At 39.7% G+C, this 19,464-nt stretch overlaps 1 protein-coding gene across 1 annotated transcript in view; it reads right to left on the reverse strand.

Moving 5' to 3' along the window:
- Positions 1 to 16,330, reverse strand: part of LOC134221336 (uncharacterized) — a 125,901-nt gene extending 109,571 nt beyond the window's left edge. The window contains exon 1 of the mRNA XM_062700534.1: positions 15,916 to 16,330. Coding sequence (XP_062556518.1) covers positions 15,916 to 15,945 — 30 coding nt within the window. The 5' untranslated portion in view covers positions 15,946 to 16,330. The remainder of the gene's footprint in view (positions 1 to 15,915) is intronic.
- Between the last annotated feature and the right edge of the window lie 3,134 nt (positions 16,331 to 19,464).

Consider the following 19,464-nt stretch of genomic DNA (forward strand, 5'->3'; position numbering starts at 1 on the left):
CGGGTAATAGGGTAAGAATGCGACTGTTCCCAGCAACCACAAAAATATCTGCGTAATCCATCATCTAAATGGCATTACAAATGCTGGGTAATGTGTGCCGTTCGTACTTCGCATACTTACCTGAAGGAATTGACCTTTCCCGTCCAAAATTTTTATTTGCTCAATCGATTATTTGGTTTATTGGAGTCGCTGTCACAGAAGGACATTTTCCCAAATAACCCATATTTTTTGCCGCCTTTAAGTATTTTAAAATTTAAAACAAAAATCGAAAAAGAGCTTTTTTTTAAACTAATTTTATTTGCTAATTATCTAATACATGCATTCATCTCTTAGACTAGGTGTTCCGTGTTTTCTTAACACTATCATCCTTATTTACTATGTTACGCTTTTAGTTATTATTAATACATTTCAATTGCCTCTGGCAGTTAGAATTTTTCCTCTGGTTGAATTGAACCATGTAGGAATTACAATGTTTTCAACTTAAACTAAACTTAACCTAATTTATACTAAGGGTACAAGGAGCTAATCGTTGCAATAGAAGATTTATTAGAAATTCTATGAAGTTCATTGGTACTATACCACGGAGGCAACTTCAGAATCATTTTCAGAATTTTATTTTGAATCCTCTGAAGTGCCTTCTTTCTGGTATTGCAGCAACTAGTCCATATTGGCACAGCATACAACATGGCAGGTCTAAAAATTTGTTTGTAAATCAAAAGTTTGTTCTTAAGACAAAGTTTTGATTTTCTGTTTATAAGTGGATATAGACACTTAATATATTTGTTACATTTGGCTTGAAGGCCTTCAATGTGATTTTTAAAAGTTTATTTTTGATCTAGCAGAAGTCCTAAATATTTAGCTTCGCTAGACCAATTAATTGGAACCCCATTCATAGTGACAATATGTCTGCTAGAAGGTTTCAAATTAGAAGCTCTCGGCTTATGTGGGAAAATTATAAGCTGAGTTTTGGAAGCATTCGGGGAAATTTTCCATTTTTGCAAGTAAGTGGAGAAAATATCCAAACTTTTTTGCAATCTACTACAAATGACACGAAGGCTTCGTCCTTTGGCTGAGAGACCTGTGTCATCTGCAAACAAAGAATTTTGACACCCTGGTGGTAAATCAGATAAATCAGAAGTAAAAATGTTATACAAAATGGGCCCCAGTATGCTGCCTTGGGGAACACCAGCTCTTACAGGTAATCTATCAGATTTAGAATTCTAATAGTTTACCTGCAGTGAGCGATCTGATAAATAATTTTGGATCAGTTTAATAATGTACAGAGGAAAATTAAAATTCATCAATTTTACAATCAAACCTTCATGCCAAACACTGTCAAATGCTTTCTCTATATCAAGAAGAGCAACTCCAGTCGAATATCCTTCAGATTTGTTGAGCCGAATTAAGTTCGTAACTCTTAATAACTGATGAGTGGTTGAATGCCCATGGCGAAAACCAAATTGCTCATCAGCAAAAATAGAATTGTCATTAATATGAACCATCATTCTATTTAAAATGATCTTTTCAAACAGTTTGCTTATAGAAGAAAGCAAACTGATTGGGCGATAACTAGAAGCCTCAGCTGGATTTTTGTCCGGCTTCAAAATTGGAACAACTTTGGCGTTTTTCCATTTATCTGGGAAGTATGCCAATTGAAAACATTTGTTAAATAAATTAACCAAAAAGGATAAAGAGCTCTCAGGAAGTTTTTTGATAAGTATGTAGAAAATACCATCATCACCCGGGGCTTTCATATTTTTAAATTTTCTAGTAATAGATCTCACTTCATCCAAATTAGTTCCCAACGAGGGGTCAAAAACATTATCTTGGTTGAGAATGTCTTCGAAGCTTCGTGTAACCTGATCCTCAATTGGACTAGTGAGACCTAGACTAAAATTATGGGCACTCTCGAACCGCTGAGCAAGTTTTTGAGCCTTTCGCCATTTGTTAATAAAATTTTATTTTCTTCTTAAGCGCTGGAATTGGCTTTTGAAGGTTTTTTTAAGATTTTTTGTTAATTTCCAAAAGGGTTTCGAACTGGGATCCAACTTCGAGACATTATTCTCAAAGTTGGTATTTCTCAGAATAGCGAAACGTTTTTTAATTTCATTTTGCAAATCTCGCCAAATAACTTTCAACGCGGGATCGCGAGTTCTTTGGTATTGCCTTCTTCTCACATTTTTAAGACGGATCAGTAGCTGAAGATCGTCGTCAATAATAATGGAGTTGAATTTAATTTCACGTTTAGGAATTGCAATGCCTCTGGCTTCGACAATTAAATTTGTCAAAGATACGAGCGCATTATCAATATCACTTTTGGTATCGAGAGGAATATCAACATCAAAATTCCTATCGATATACGTTTTATATAAATCCCAATCAGCTCTATGATAATTGAAAGTAGAGCTGATTGGATTATAAATGGCTTCTTGTGAGATTTCAAATGTCACAGGAAGGTGATCAGAGTCAAAGTCAGCATGAGTTACCAATTGGCCACACAGCTGACTTGAATCCGTTAAAACCAAATCAATTGTCGAAGGATTTCGAGTGGATGAAAAACAAGTTGGGCCATTGGGATATTGAATAGTATAATATCCCGCAGAACAATCTTCAAATAAAATTTTGCCGTTTGAATTGCTTTGAGCATTATTCCATGAACAGTGTTTGGCATTGAAGTCACCAATTACGAAGAATTTTGATTTGTTGCGAGTCAGAATTTGAAGATCAGCTTTCAACAAATTCTTTTGCTGCCCATTGCATTGAAAAGGCAAATAGGCTGCAATGAAGGAAAATTGACCAAAATTTGTTTCAACAGAAACTCCCAAGGTTTCAAAAACTTTAGTTTCAAACGAAGACAATAATTTATGTTTGATACGTCCATTAATGACAATGGCGACCCCACCACAGGCGCTGCCAAGACGATCATTTCTGTAGATAAAATAATTTGGATCTCTTTTAATGGAGAGTCCTGGTTTTAAATAAGTTTCTGTTATAATGGCAATATGCACATTATGAACTGTTAGGAAGTTGAATAATTCATCTTCCTTACCCTTTAGAGAGCGGGCATTCCAATTTAGAACTTTTACACAATTATTTGGATCCATTGAAACGGAGTCCGATAACAATTTTTTGTGTGTACTTTATACCAACCTGAACAGCTTCAGGAATGGTATTTGCTTTGAACATTGCATCAATCATGTGATGCAATTGTTCAGTTAAAAAATCTAAATCGGAAGCAGTTATGCTACCTGAATCGGCAACATGATCATTATTTTCCGTTGGGACATGGGTATAAACCTCATTTTGAGAAGAGAAATTTTGTCTACCAGCAGCGATGTTTGCATACGTAGGTACATTCGAAAAATTTGAATTTACTGAAGTGCTTGCTACCCGTTGACGAGCGGCAAAATTTGTTTGTGAATTGTGGTGGGTATGAATTGCTCGACCGGTAACCGGTTTGGAAATTTGAGCGTTTGAAAAATTTCTACCTGTCGAATCTGGGATCCGATTGGAATTTCCCGTCATCAATTTTGCACGGGAATTCAAAACTTTTTGCGTGAAGAGTATTCCCAGAAATTGGATTTATGATTGCCCCACAATTTGCGCACTTAAATTTGTTGGAATCTTCTCTCACAGGACATGCGTCCTTGGCGTGAGAGGTTCCACCATAAATCATGCATTTAGCATCCATGTGACAATGTTTGGTTCCATGACCCCACTTTTGGCACTTACGGCACTGGGTGGGGTTTTGGAAATTTCCCCCAGGCCTGCGGAAATGTTCCCATGTAACACGGACATGGGACATAGTACAGGCCTTTTCCAAACTTTTCATATTATTTAGTTCACTTTTGTTAAAATGAACTAAATAAAATACTTGAGAAATGCCCCTCTGGGAAGTACCAGAGTGGGATTTCTTTTTCATCTTAATTACTTGGACTGGTGAAAATCCAAGTAATTGAGAAAGTTCAATTTAAATCTCATCCAGTGATTTATCATCACTGGGGAGACCTTTCAAAACGACTTTGAACAATCGCTCAGTTTTGTCGTCGTATGTGAAGAATTTATGGCGCTTCTCAGTTAAATACTGAAGAAGACATTTGCGATCGTCAAAAGATCCCGGCAAAACACGGCAGTCACCCTTCCTAGCAATCTGAAATGAAACCTTGATCCCCTGAAGGTTACTCAAAATCTCATTCCGAAAACTCGGCAACAGATACCACAATTGGCGGAATCCTTTGCTTTTTCGCATGAATCGAATCACCTGGGCTAGAGGTATATTCGATTTGCTCAATTTCATCATTAATCAAATCGAACTGATTGCTCAGTTCGATTGGAGAAGAATTATTTCCGATATTAGAGTTAGAAGGAATATCTGAATTCTCCAGCTTCCTTCTATTTTTTCCGCGCTTTGGCAGGACGGTCTTGAAACCTTGTTTCTTTGAAGGAAGTGGAGAATTCAGAGACTCCCTTCCTCTTGTTTTTATTAATGCTCATGGCTGAGCGTGGAGACGTGACCTTCTAAGAGGTTTTTCCCAGAACGGTGTCCCTGCAGGATTACCACCGCTTGTCGGAATTTTACTTCCGCAAACGGGTCCAACGTAAAACGAAGGCACGGGTCCTTGCAAAGATCGTAACGGGATCAGTGGGTACAAATAGCGCTAAGAAGCACCGTTGAAAATTAAAATAGCTTCGGGTAGTATTAAAAACTTCCTTCCGCAAAGAGAGAAAGAACCGCACAGCACGAAAGCACGATGCGGTCTGAGACAAAAAAGTGCTGTTTTTTAAGATTGGCCCGATTTTAAACGAACATCGGGTGAATTTTTCAGGCCGGTTCACACGTACAGCACTTTTCCGGTTTTGTTTTCGATTTAAAAAATAGTTATAGGTTTAAAAAAATATAGGTTCTTTGGGAAAGTTAACCTTGGAATTGAATTGAATTATCTTTATTTACGAGACTTTCGGCCCTAGGGCGGTTCATCTCGTAGTTGACCAGTAGTCAAAGAATCGACTGAGACAATAAAACGAGACACGATTTCTGAAGGGAAAGGTCAATTAAATAGATCATATTTCGTGGTCCATAATCTCTTACTATATGAATAGAAACGATATGCAGAGGTTTTACGCGACTATCTTACGCAGGGTGTCCATTCAAAATCGATTTTCGGATTCCCTGTTTTTTTCCCGGTTTGAGGAACTGATACTAAAATATCACATTAGCGGATCTAAACAAGAAATCAGCAAATTTTTATGTTTGTTTTATTAGAGGGAAGACTAGGAAGCTCTTAGACCCGTTCAGTATGAATCAATCCCATTTTTGCCACATATCACAATCAAAGGAATTAGAATCCACAATAATTTCTTGTGGTTTCTTATTCTAGAACAGAGAATTTTCAAAGATGAGCCAGCCTAGGTTTGCCTGTTTATTTAAAAAAAAAGACAATCAATCAAAATAAGAAATTTTTCAAGAATTGCTTCAGAATTTTTATTTATGATATTATTTAACCCTCTACGACCAAAATTTGTGTTTCCACTGCTCAAAAATACTTTCTTAAATCAATCTCCTAGTGCGTTTAAATTTTGAATTTTTAGAATTTTGGTTTCAAGACTGTTTATTCATGCCACATTTGATGTTTGAAAATGTTCATCCTTTATTGCAATATTCTAATTTTCAATGTAATGGAACTTATTCTTTATTTTCTATGTAAAAAATAGAAAAATATTTTGGATTAAAAAAAATTTCAAATTAATTTAAATTTTCTTAATTACCAAATTTTTTTCAGAACTCCAGATATTTTTTTGAACAAAATTATCAAAAATAGTTCGAAAGCTGTTCAAGTTCACCCACAGTCTTCTCACGAATCCTTCTAATTCCTCTTAGATTAATCGGTTTTCATTAAAAATTTTTAACCGTTTGGTTACACAATGTTAATTTTTGTTTTGTAATTATGATGTTGTTTCGGAACCTTCACGTTTCTCGTGTAAAAACAGCAGAGCTACCACAGAACCGTTAGGGTTTGGTACCGCTGTAATGAGAGTGCTATAAAATATCCAACCTGCCATCGTGCTTGGAAAAATGCCATGTTGGATGAAATGACATGCAAAATAGCGGAAAAATATGGAGAGAATTTCTTTTAAAAGAGGAGCCATTGCCCAAATTCGGCCTTTTTATTATCAGGCGTCCGTGTGCTGAAGAAGTGTTTTTTAAAAAGTGCAGTTGAAACAGTGTGTGAGAACACCCCCCTCCCCTTCCTAGCAGGAGCTAGATTTTATAATTGGGGAAACCTCTATTCTCCTTTCCTACGTCTTCAAACTGTTTCAAACTGCTTTCCGTCCAGCACACGGTTTGGCCCGCGAAGCCTCCGAAGCTTCCGCGCCTATAACCGTAAAAGACCGTGGATCCTCAAAGGAGGACCTTTATCTCGGGCCGTAGGCCCTAACCGCAAAGGAGATTTCCCTTCTCGGCCGTCCAAGGTGGCTAAGCCACGGCCGGCCGATCGCGCCTACGAGGGAAGACGCCTGCCCACCATCGTCCAGCAACGCCCGCTGGCTCCGTCGGACAATAATCGTCCGTATCGACGCTCGCCTCGCTATTTCGTCAAGATTCCTGGCCGCACAGCTGGGCTGGAGTCGCTGTGCCGGCTATTCCGGCCTCGTCATCGAGAGTACCAGCGCAGCGGTATGTACCGGTACCATCGTTAAAACTAGGTCACACTTAACAAATTAACACAAATTTATTACACTGAACAATACGCCACAATTAGGAACAAATAAAATGCATGAGTAATGTGAAAGTTCTGTGTTGTTAGTTTTTGTTTACCACGAAAAACCCTTGATTACCTAGTAGTTAGCCGACCCTGGGATTGCCGGAGAGTTTCTTTTGTCCTGGTCTGGCCTAATTACTGCTAGTTGACGATTCAAGAAACAGTAGTTTCAAAATCATCTATATTATTTATCATAACTTGAAAAATTTAAAGATATTCAGCAAAAAGATCATTTAGCAACTCTTGAGAATGCCTTGCTCTTCGAGTTCCTCGAGAAATTTCCTCATTATTTTCTAGAAACTGGCTCAGGCCCAGCATGAAGATTTTCAAAAAATAGTGTGATAACTTGTGTATAAGTAGTGGATTGGTCGAAAAAAATAGTTCATGACTTTGGTAATGCATGTTTATGATTTGATCGATAGTTCAATTTCCCTATTGGTTTCATGATTTCCCGAATTTATCCGATTTTTTCCCGGTCGGGTTCAATTCCCGTTTTTCCCCGCTTTTCCCGGTTTTCCTGACTGGATGGACACCCTGCTTACGCCATGAGCAAAGGCCGAGAGGGGAATTTGGTTACAGACAAGACTATGGTGAACGGTGAAAACGGAGATATATCAAGAAGCAGGATGGAGATAGTCGACTTAGTTTGTGATCGGTTGTCGTGTAGTTTGAACACACAACGCAGTACAAAATAACACGGACTTCGAAATCGTTCTGCACTCGGACACACGGTACTAAATAAAATGTTCTTTTCGACCGCACCAGACTGAATAACATGACGCGGACCTCGAGATCATTTTGCACTCCGAAACAAGATCGGACATGCACTAATCAATATTCTTTTTGGTCGACCAAGGGTAGCAAAATAACGCGGACCTCGAGATCCTTCTGAATTCAGAAACACGGTCAATCGCGCACTAGAACAAATTTCTTTCCGACTGCCCAAAGCAGCACAAAATAAACGCGGACATCGAGATGCGTTCTGATCATTGTGCACTTTTTTGACCGCATCTGACAGAACAAAAAAAGCGGACCTCAAGATCACTTTGCACTCTGAAACAGGGACGGGAATGGTTGACATTTCTTTTCACCATTCCTTTTTCTATGCAAAAAAATAATACAAAACCACGGCAGCCACAGCAGCAGCCACGCCAAGCAGACGACAGTCAGCACATGCTTTTACCATTTTCTCTCCCCACAATTAATGTTTTCGTACAATAATTTCACAACGTGTAACCGTTTTTGGTGGGAAATATTCATTTCATTACTACTTGCTTGATTTAGAGACAAGAACGAATAAATCAGTACCTACGGATAGCACTCCTTCTAGGCTTTGCGCCACAGGTAATTAAACTCGATTCTGTGCTGTTTGCGCTGCGCACGAGCCGAAACAAAAAATCTCACGCAAATGTTGACCGCGCGCCGGCACGACTCTAACGTAGCAGCAAGCAAACAGTTTGCTTCATCGGAAAAATAAATGTCACGATGTCGCGTACATTTTTTTGGCAAACTGTTTCGGCTTGTTTGGCGCAAAAAATTTGACTGAAAAAAAGATAAACATTCGCATAATCAAAGTGTTTTAATGTACATTTCCCAACACTGCAGTCTGAAATACGTTCGGACGCGCACTAACTAATTTTCTTTTTGGCCGACCAAGTAGAACAAAATAACGCGAACCATGAGATCGTTTTGCACTCCGAAACACGGTCGATTGCGCACTCCACAATTGAGCCTTAAAAATCAAAGAAAGCTAAAAAGGAATAATGAATATATTTATTATTAAGTTCCGACTACGACTACTTGCCACGAGCTCTTGCGGAATTTATTGGAACCTTCGTAAGGTTTGTCTTGGTTAACGAGTTGCCAATGTGATGGAATAGTAGTTGGTGGATCTAAACACGAGAACGCGTGTTCGTGTTCAAAAAGTTCTGAACACTGCATACTGTTCAAGAACATTGACCTAACTTAGCATCTTATATCCTAGGAAAACAAACTCAAGCGACGGCATGCGACTCATTTTTCAACTAGTAATGGGTATCTAACGGATAGAAATCAAGCATGCTCGTATGTTTTTGCATAGTTCCAAACCTAAGGAATCTTAGTTACCATGATCATTTGCTTGCGTACCGACCCAGTGCACACTGAACTATGTTCAGAGTTCAAAACTTACAACACCAAGGCACGCTCTTGGCTCATGTTCTGTTCAGGATGCATCTCTGGTGGATAGTTTCTTTCTATAGGCCATATATCGATTGTCTGTTTAACGGCCTCTAGCACTCAATTATCGCTCACTTTTAACTCACTTCACGTAAGAAAAAATATTCAGGAAAATACTTTATTAAGATTGATCCAACAGTTATTCACGTTTCACTGACACGCTTGTGGGGTTTGAGTAAGATGCCTTCAGCGCAGTGTGTGTTTATAGATTCACTCCTCAGCGTGTCAATCGGCGAGCAGCAAGCCATGACTCTTGTCTCCTGGCAGGATCTCCGTGGCGTGCACACGCATCAACGGAGAGTCGCTGTCACAGAATTTCATTCCGGCCATTAAGGGCCCCACATTTTGGCGCTTCTGCCAGTCTATTTTTTTATCCTGTCGCTGATTTCATGAGATGAGTTGAATTCATGTGGTTAAATTATGAAAAATGATATATATTTAGTTTGATAAGCACATGGAGCGTCTGGAGGACCGTCGAAAATGATTTGTGGTTTGCTAAATCACAAGGCGCGTCTCGAAGACCGTCGGAAAATGGTTTGTGGTTCGCTAAATCCCAAGACGCGTCTCGAAGACCGTCTGAAAAAGGTTTGCGGTTTGCTAAATCCCAAGACGCGTCTCGAAGACCGTCGGAAAATGGTTTGTGGTTTGCCAAATCACAAGACGCGTCTCGAAGACCGTCGGAAAATGGTTTGTGGTTTGCAAAATCACAAGACGCGCCTCGAAGACAGTCGAAACATGGTTTGTGGTTTGCTAAATCACAAGATGCATCTAGAAGATCGTCGTAAAATGGTTTGTGGTTTAGAAAATCATAAGACCGTCGTAAAATGGTTTGTGGTTTGCTGAATCACAAGACGTGTCTCGAAGACCGTCGGAAACTGGTTTGTGGTTAGCAAAATCACAAGGCACGTCTCGTACTTAGACCGTCAGAAAATGGTTTATGGTTTGCTAATTCACAAGACGCGTCTCGAAGACCGTCGAAAATGATTTGTGGTTCGCAAAATCACAAGACGCGTCTAGAAGACTGTCGTCAAATGATTTGTGGTTTAGAAAATCATAAGGCATGTCTGAAAGGTAGCCGAAAAAAGTTTGTGAAACTACAAGGTGCGTATGGAAGACCAACTGTTTGTTTGCGATCAAGAAAATCTCAAAGTACTGCTAGCATTGGTTTTGATTAAAACAAATTTAGACTTCATGTAGCCACTAGGCGGCGGTAGTGTACATGAGACTACAAGTAGAGCTATGATATACACTGGATTCTGTTTTTACACGATTTACATTTTTTCAATTTTGTACTCATCTTGAATGTTTAACGCAGATTAATTATCTTGGGATTTTTCTTTTATTTATTCTGGATTTTTTGAAGCGTGTTGCGAAGATTTTGGTGGTAAGTTGAAGTAACACGATCAAAAATACGATCTAAAAAATCGGGTAAAAACAAAATTCTGTGTAATGCAATCTGAGAGAAATGGAGAAATATTCTATGCTACAAAACTGTTCGGAAAGCCAAATATATTATCTGGAAATTTATCTTGAAATGCACTGACTTAGTACCCATAGCGGGATCACCTGTAGGAACAGATATTTTGGAGTTTGCAAAATTAATAAAGTTGCCGGATTTCACAAAGCTATTCAGATGTTCGAATTTATTATGCATAAGTTAGGTTGGCGTTATTGGGTAGCAGTACTAGTTTACGCTTCTCTCATTTGGGTATTATATCTCAGATTTTGCGAAATTTAAGATAACCGTCATTTGCAAGGCGTTTGCTCGGAAGGTCATCAACATCAATATGCTGAAGTTCAGATGGATGGTATACTATACGCGAGACTAAATGTTGGATTGAATGTACGGATTTGAATTGGATTTGGATTGAATGTGAATTGAATTTGAATTGGATTTTGAATAGATTTGGATTGTATTTGAATTGTATTTACCCAAATCTCGGATAACAAAAGAAGACTTCGAAAGTTTGTTGTTCTCTAATTCCATTCCATAAATCCATTCATTACTTACATCCTATTCTAAAAGCTTGTATAGATTTGTGGCACGCAATAGGAACGGAAGTATGAATCACGTTTAATCTTTCGCGACCCACATTTTGGGAACTCATAGTCTATATCATTGTTTTGGTATTAAAACCATCATGTTGTTTATTTTGCTTTTCAATTAAGTTAACCGGTTTCTCAGATGCAATAGATGTTCATCTTTACTGCCGTGAACCGCATATTTTTCCCATATGAATAAGAAACCCAGCAAAGATGAGACAAATATGCGATTCACGGCAGTTTAGCTCATTTAAATAACCTAGGAGATAAACAAGCATTGCATCCTATATCAGAAGATTTTTTTTTGCGTTTTTTAATGAGAGAAGAAGGGAAATGTTGGGTTTTTATTAAAAAACCTTCAGCGTGTGTTTATAGATTCACATCTTAGCGTGTTAATCGGCGAGCAACAAGCCATGGCTCTGCTTCTTCTAGTCAGATCTCTGTGGCGTGCACACGCATCAACGGAGAGTCACTGTCACAGAATTTCGTGACGGCCATTTAGGGATACACAGTCCTCACGAATGTTTTTATGTTTTGTTGACACCATTCTCGATACAGAAACTTTTTAATTCATTGCACTTTTTTTGCACCTGTGATCCATTGTCTGCTCTAATTGTTACCTTGGAATCTGTAACGACCAAAGCTAAGTTCAAGCTCTATCTGGAATAAGGGCGAATGTCGCAAGAGAGGATTCTCTTCATTGACTTCCCCTCTTTTTAATAAAAGTGACATGCAGCGGATTTCTTTGTGGTTTATAACCGCAGCACGATGGAAAACAATGCTAACTTGCATTCTGAGGTGATAAACTGCAAAGAAATCCGCTGCTTGTCACTTTTATTTAAAAGAGGGGAAGTCGACGAAGAGAATTCTCTCTTGCGACATTCGCCATTTTACCAGATAGAGCTTGAGTTCTGCAATTACAACTGTGGCAAATATAGTCGACATTTCCCTAACTTCAATATATCGGCTACAGTAGTCAACTAGCGCTAATAAAAATACTGACCATCTGGTAACGGACCAAAAAAATGTATCGCGACGTCTTCCCATGGCCCTGACAGCATTTCTTTTTTTACCATTATTCATTCCGGGCAGACATCAAACGACATCCTCTGCAATCCTTCGCAAATTTTTCGAGATCTTGATTTGGCCACCACTGAGTAATTATAGCTCCTAAACCAACTGGACTGACGTCTGTTGTTGTAGCAGCTGTTTGGTCAGCAGGGACGGGAACGGTTGACATTTCTTTTTATCATTCGTTCTGCCATTTTTTTTCCCCGAACTCGACTCTCCCGCAGCAGCAAAAAAACAGTTTGCCTCATCGGCAAAAAATGTCACAATGAGGCGTACATTTTTTTTTGAAGACTGTTTCGGTTTTTGCGGTGCGTGAAATGTGACCAGATAAAATGTAAACATTCGCATAATCACAGTGTTTTACTGTTCATTTCTCAACACTGGATCGGTGACTCACATCATAATATGCCAATTGTCCTGCTTCACTCATAGCTTTCTTAATTTCTTCAAATGATTCCGTATTTCATGGAGTCCATTCAAAAGGTACTTTTTTTTTCATTCTGTCTTCCTGGTAGGCACTCTGTGTTACTTAACCGCTACTGTGCCGAGATCTACTGTGGCATTCTGCTGCCAGAATCCACACAGAATCTATTTTTAGATTTTCCATTATCATTATTGTTGTCGTTGCTTGTCCATCTCATCGTGAGTCCATTATGTCCGTTTGTCCATGTCGTCTATCCAGTGATCGTTGCCATTTATCCGGGTAACGTTGGAGGAATGCCTCCGAGAAGAACAAGTTGTCAGTCGTCATCAGGCAGCCGTGACGGTAAGGCGTGCACCCCAGAACGTCACCGTATGGGCTGCGGATCCGGCGACTGACGAGGGTTTGGTGAAGGGGCTGGGAATCGAACCCATGACCATTCGCTTGTATGGCGAACGTGTAGCCAACTACGCTACGGGACCCCTCCCCCCCAAAAGGTACGCTTTTCTGTGTTAATTTTTGTAGCAGTTCATCAATTGATGATTGATTCCAAATCAATTTATTCATTTAAATATCGAGACCCCAGAATAGCAACTGTCTTAACTTTAAACGACTGGATACTATCAGCCGTTGTGATGTGTTCAAGGAAGTCTAACTCTTAAACTTTGAACAGGCATTTATCCCAGTTCAATTTCACGTTACGTTGATTTAAACTATTGAGGACCTGAATAATACCCAAAAGGTTTATTTAATTTATGTTAAAACAAATTTATTTAAAATAATAATATAAGAGTAAATTAAACTACCTTGTTTAAACGAATATGATGTTCTTCTACTTATTTCTTGCTTCTGGAGCAGTTACCAACTCAAACGGCAATCGTTTGAATATGAACAGACTAAGGCTTGTTACGTTTATTGTTACGTCTCTTGCTCCACCACTTCACTGTTCCCTTACCTGATAGAGGAAAGCTTATTCTGTAGAATACAAGTCGTGGTTTTCCCAGGAAATACCTGCTTTGGCAGGAATTCGCCTTCCACTGTTTGTTTACAAAATAAGTTACGCCCAAATTGCTCAAATTAAATTGCAATCAGCTCCTGAATCCTCCAGCATACCCTGGTTCACACCACCAACGCAACACGTGATAATATTTGACTTTCTGGAGTAAAAAGCGTAATACGTTTTATCTGAATCATGTGTTTCAATCTGCGATTCAGATTTGGTTTCAGAAAATCGAACAAGCCGTACTTTCATCAATGTCTTGAACTTGAGATCCTTTTGATAAGATGGAGCACATTTCTTGTCCTTTCGATCAGTCGACTTTCTACATCTCGATGTTCTATATCTCGATATCTCTCTCTATGTCGATGGTTTCCTCAGTCCCTTCAATCTACATACATTTGGGCCTTCTACATCTCGATAACCCCCTATCTCGATACCTCTCTATCTCGATGTGTTCTGATCATATTTTGTTCAGGATTCACTCTCCCTATGTCGATATGTTCAAATTTTTAGGCTACTAGACCATCTTTGGACAATAACAAACACATAAACACCAGGAAACGACATTTGTTTTGATGTTTTCCATAGCAATGAGCTTTTTCGGATCTAGTACTCATTTCAATTTTCCTTCCATTCCTCGATCTCACCCTATCTCGATGGTCCCTTCAATATCGAGATGTGTGACTGTACTGTCTCAAAATGACCTCGCATCCGAGCATTTATACATTCTTAATTTCGCGCAGGGCAATACGGAGAATTTGAAAAATGAACATCTCTTCCACATCTCAAACATTTCATTCCACTCCGCTGATTACAATTGTTTTCGGGCAAAACGGGATTGTTCCTGTCATTTGAATCCACTGGCAATGTGTTTTGCAATACGATGGACATTCTCTCCCAGCGGTTCGGTATTAGAGAATCCCTGCACTTGTCCTCCACGCTTTTTATCATAGCTCCCAAAGCCTATATCTGTGACAGTGTTTGATCCTCCTTTAAAATCCGCAACCGCTCGTCCTTTTTTGTCGCATTTCATGTGGGCGGTGCCTCTTTAGCGTGTCTTGTCGTACTGGTTTGAAAAAATCATACAATTTATCCACCTCCAATATACAGCATTTTAGCTCTTCTGTTCCTGAACAACGTGAGCTTCAAAATAGCATTCGAAACCACCTTTCCATGACTTCCACTCTCTAGCTAGTTGTAAACGCCTTATTTGTTCACAGCAAAATGATGGAATAGCTCGCATTTCGATTTGCACCTGCAAGTTGTGTTATAAATTAATAGATCAATACATTAATACGAATTCGACTTATCATCATTACTATTACCATAGCCATAACTCTAACAGATTTTTCTTCTACCACCAGGTAGATACTCCAAAAAATAATACGTTCGCCAGGGACACGGCAGGAATTTCCGTCTATCGTCGTAGTGGCTATTTTATTGGTTTTCGAGACTATGACGAAAAGACGAAAATGCCTGCCTTAACCCTACATTTAAAGTAAAAAGTCCATAATCTCGATCCAGGACTCAAATGTTACCATAATGGTAGAAAATCCATCTTAATTTAAAATACATTTGATTATGCACACATTACAATATAGGTATATTTAAAAAAAAATACCTTTTCATCCCATCCTCGTCGCCAGATTGTAACGTTTGAATCTTGGTCAATTATGGTTCTGCATTGAAATGAAACATCTGTTCATCAGTACGGTTAGAGCAAGAATGACTTTTCTATTTATTCTGTGTTGCTTAGAAGCATCCTAGAATCATAGCTTACTATTACATGTTCAGATCTACATACCTATTCAAGATCCGCCTCATTTTTAAATGGTCAAATGTTTCTCCTAAACTTTAGATGTTCAGATCTTGAAATTACGATAAGCATTGTTAACATGTCAATCGAGTTCTTGCCCGGTTTGCTAAACCTTTCAACGATAGCAAACACCACCATCAAAACGCAAACAAACGAACCTCTCCAGAATCAATTAAGTCCTCGTTCACCCGGAGTCGACCATGCTTGAGACTTTTCCAGCAAGACCCTGCATGTCATTAAAATAGCGAAACCCCACTCCTTATTTATCGCGATATTCCCTCTGATCCAATTTTCCAAACAATCAACAGAGTTGATAGCTTAATACATAAATGAGCATCGAGACTTGTTTCTCTTCCTAGGAAGCCTTTGCGAGAGTTTACGACAAAGTGTTGTATCGTGCATTCCCATATTCCTCTCAAAATTTCAACTCTCGCCAATCGCGTATCAAACACCATACTCTGAAACTCTGAAGGAAGCTACCGAAGCAGTTTTCAACTAATTCCACCGTCCTAGGGATATGCTTCCTCTATCGCGAAAGCAGGTCACCAGAGCTAGGATGCAAAAGATATTGGAACTATTGACCTACCTTGTAGGGCTTTTTGTTGTCGTCCTCCATTGTCGTGTTCTGCTTCTAATCACTTGACAGATAACAACACTTCTGTTTCTTCCACACTATTTAGCACAAATGCACTTTCGAGCTAGCTTTACTTCGATCCAGGAGATTTCTGCACTTGGATCTACCTGACTTTTTTAATCAGGTCACTGGGAAGCTTCTTCTACTTCCTGGACACTGCAACTAAAACACAAATTTCACTTTCACTCGTTGTTGAGACCAGGCTTAGCACTAATTTACAGCACTTTGGATTCACTTTTGCAGTTTGGAAACACCAAGCACCAATTTCGCGGACCGCACAAGGGAACACTACCGATTCGAACGATTGCAAGATTGGTAATAAAATTGCTCGTCTTCGGTGTCCAGTCAGTCAGACGGCTCCACCTCAATTTACGAGAACAAAACTTTTCGCCAGTATAGTTCTCCGGTGTTGAGATGACGCGTGAGAATATTCTCCGACGGTACCCCTCACTAATACAGTCGATCGTTTGTTTTGTTTGTTTACGCATTCGGCCGGATGGTGTCACACATACCATGACAAGGAAGCGCGCGAATTCGCACGTGTTCCTCTCCGCTCTCACTAGTTGAAATAAATAATAAAATAAATAAGCTCCCGTTCTCTATCGCAGAATGCAATTTCAGCTGGTGATGTGTGTCAGCGTGCTTCACACACCTGCTCATAGATGCATTTTTATCGCAAATATGTTCAAAGTAAGGGGTGTCTAATGAAGTAATGGAATTTACCCACCCCTTACGTGGCCCTACGCTGTAATATTTCGCTTTGCAAGTTAAATCGGAAATTTTCAATGATATATGTGTAACATTCGTTTTCATTTAAAGCAAATATCGCTCAATCTGTTCAAGAGTTAAATCATGACAAACGAAAACCACGATGGTGTTATAGAAATGCCTAATGGAGCTGTGGAAGCTTGGTTCATTACAGCAAATATCCCATAGTGGAGCTCCATATACGAAAGGTTGCCTTTCTAGCAGCAAAAAGTTTATTGTTCCATACTTGTATTGTTGCCAATGTTCATACTTACTTGGAGCACTGCAGAATAACTCATGAAGTAGCTTCAAAGCTGCTTTGTGTGGGAAATTTCGTTCTGAGGAATTAATTAAAATTTTACAGATGACTGCAAGTAGTTCAAGCTGCGAGACTTGTTTGAAATGTTGATGGGTGACCATGAAACCTTGCTCTTTTGGCACAATGTACCGAGAGATGAAAGATGGAATTGAATCATGTACCTATAATTTTACTACTTGCGATTCTGGCGCCATGGAACAAAGCATTTTCCACGGAAAGGCACACGTTGGGTCGATGCAGCTCTTTTTGTTTATACATAATAACATTCATGAGAGGGAGTGAGAAAACTACTTAATTTTGAGTTAAAAATTTGAACTTTCTACTCAACGTTAAGTTCTTTAAACTTTTTTTAAGGTTCTTTATTTTGTCTGTGCATGTCCATGTTGTGTATCACAAGCGTTGTTATTGTCAATAGCCGGCGCAACAATGGCTCAAATGGTGGTGCGAATGGGTCACTGTTTCAACTACTAAGGGTCAATTTCTTCACCTCCGCTTAGGCCTTAAACCATGCTTAAACGTATGGGTAAGCACCGCTTAAGAGTTAAGCGAAGGTGAAGAAATCGGCCCTAAGAATGCTCGTGAAATAGATTCAATGTATCTGAGAGCAAGAAGTCTAAATCTCGGGTACTTATTCAAAAGGACGTATGTGATTTTGTAAACAAAGATACAAACATCGATTTGTCCAATCTGATAGAACTCCCACGCAAACCATCACCACAGACTGGTACGGGATGCCTTCTGCTACCTGTTGGTGGTATTGATTTGTGTGGGAGTGCTATCAGATTGGACAAATCGACATTTGAATCTTTGTTTACGAAATCACATACGTCCTTTTGAATAAGTACCCGAGAAATATTGAGACCTTTTTGAACGGTTTTGCTATCAGACCTCCACACTGTCGGTGAGAGCAATGACCTATTCTCACTCCCAGACCCATTGTCACCCCCGATAACGGAATTGAATTTTGACAACTTTTTAGTTCATAGTCCGCGGCATGCCGCGGCATCTGTAAAGCTGTAAGGGATCACTATGCTCACATCCAAAGTTTTGACTTTGTTAACATTGATGACTGAATCTTTCGATGAGGAGCATTCGGCAAACTGGATGCGCTGTTATCTCTTACCGCCGGGGTTGGCGGTTCTCAATATGGGGTACATGTACCCCTGGGGGTACCTTTGCTGTCTTCAGGGCGTACCTCGAACAGAAATGCGTAATGGCGGATGAATTACAATTTCAACAAAAACTTATTGATAAAGTTTTAAAATTTCTAATTTCAAACCTTTCTATTGTACATAATATGCATGGCGATCAGAAAATCAAAGACTTTTAAATCTTGTCCACCCCTAGCAGAGCAATGTATGATAGGGCTGTGGGACAACAGATCATAAGGGCTAAACGTCGAATGAACAAATTTTAAAAAAAGCTTCAATGAAATCTACCTGATCCAGACAAAATATTGAATAATATGCTTCCGAGCTAAAATCAAGAATCTAAAGGTTCAGAAGCCTCCAGTTGAGAGACATGACGGCCTTTTTCTGAAAAGCTCAGTAGCTTCGTTGCAAGAAATTTGGAAGTCTCCTTTCAAAAGTCTCCTTCCGACTCGAAAGCCTCATTTAAAGAAGTTAGGACGCCTCCTGCAAATAGGCTCGGAAAGCTCCTGGTTCAAAAGCCTGCTTTCAAGACGCTTGAAAGCTTCCGTTCAAGATGCTCGGATACCTCGTTTCAAGAATTCTTCGGAAAACATCTTTCAAGGGGCTTGGAAGACCTCTTTTTAAGAGGCTTGGAAGCCTAGTTTCTAAAAGCTCGAAAACCTTTATTCAAGACACTCGGGAGCGTTTTTTTCACAAGGCTCGGTAGCTTCCTTTCAAGAGGCTCGGGAGCCTCCTTTCAAGAGGCTCGGAAGCCTCCTTTCAAGAGGCTCGGAAGCCTCCTTTCAAGAGGCTCGGAAGCCTCCTTTCAAGAGGCTCGGAAGCTTCCTTTCAAGAGGCTCAGAAGCCTCCTTTCAAGAGGCTCAGAAGCCTCCTTTCAAGAGGCTCGGAAGCCTCCTTTCAAGAGGCTCGGAAGCCTCCTTTCTAGAGGCTCGGAAGCCTCCTTTCTAGAGGCTCGGAAGCCTCGTTTTAAGAGGCTCAGAAGCCATCTTTCAAGAGGGATGGAGGCCTCCTTTCAAAAGGCTCGGAAGCCTCCTTTCAAGAGGCTCGGAAGCCTCCTTTCAAGAGGCTCGGAAGCCTCCTTTCAAGAGGCTCGGAAGCCTCCTTTCAAGAGGCTCGGAAGCCTCCTTTCAAGAGGCTCAGATGCCTTCTTTCAAGAGGCTCAGAAGCTTCCTTTCAAGAGGCTCAAAAGCCTCTTTTCAAGAAGCTCTGAAGCCTTTTCCAAAAGGCTTAGAAGCCTCCTTTCAAGAGGCTCGGAAGTCTTCTTTGAAGAGGCTTGGAAGCCTC

Source organism: Armigeres subalbatus, chromosome 3, assembly GCF_024139115.2.
Source record: "Armigeres subalbatus isolate Guangzhou_Male chromosome 3, GZ_Asu_2, whole genome shotgun sequence".
Taxonomy (NCBI): domain Eukaryota; kingdom Metazoa; phylum Arthropoda; class Insecta; order Diptera; family Culicidae; genus Armigeres; species Armigeres subalbatus.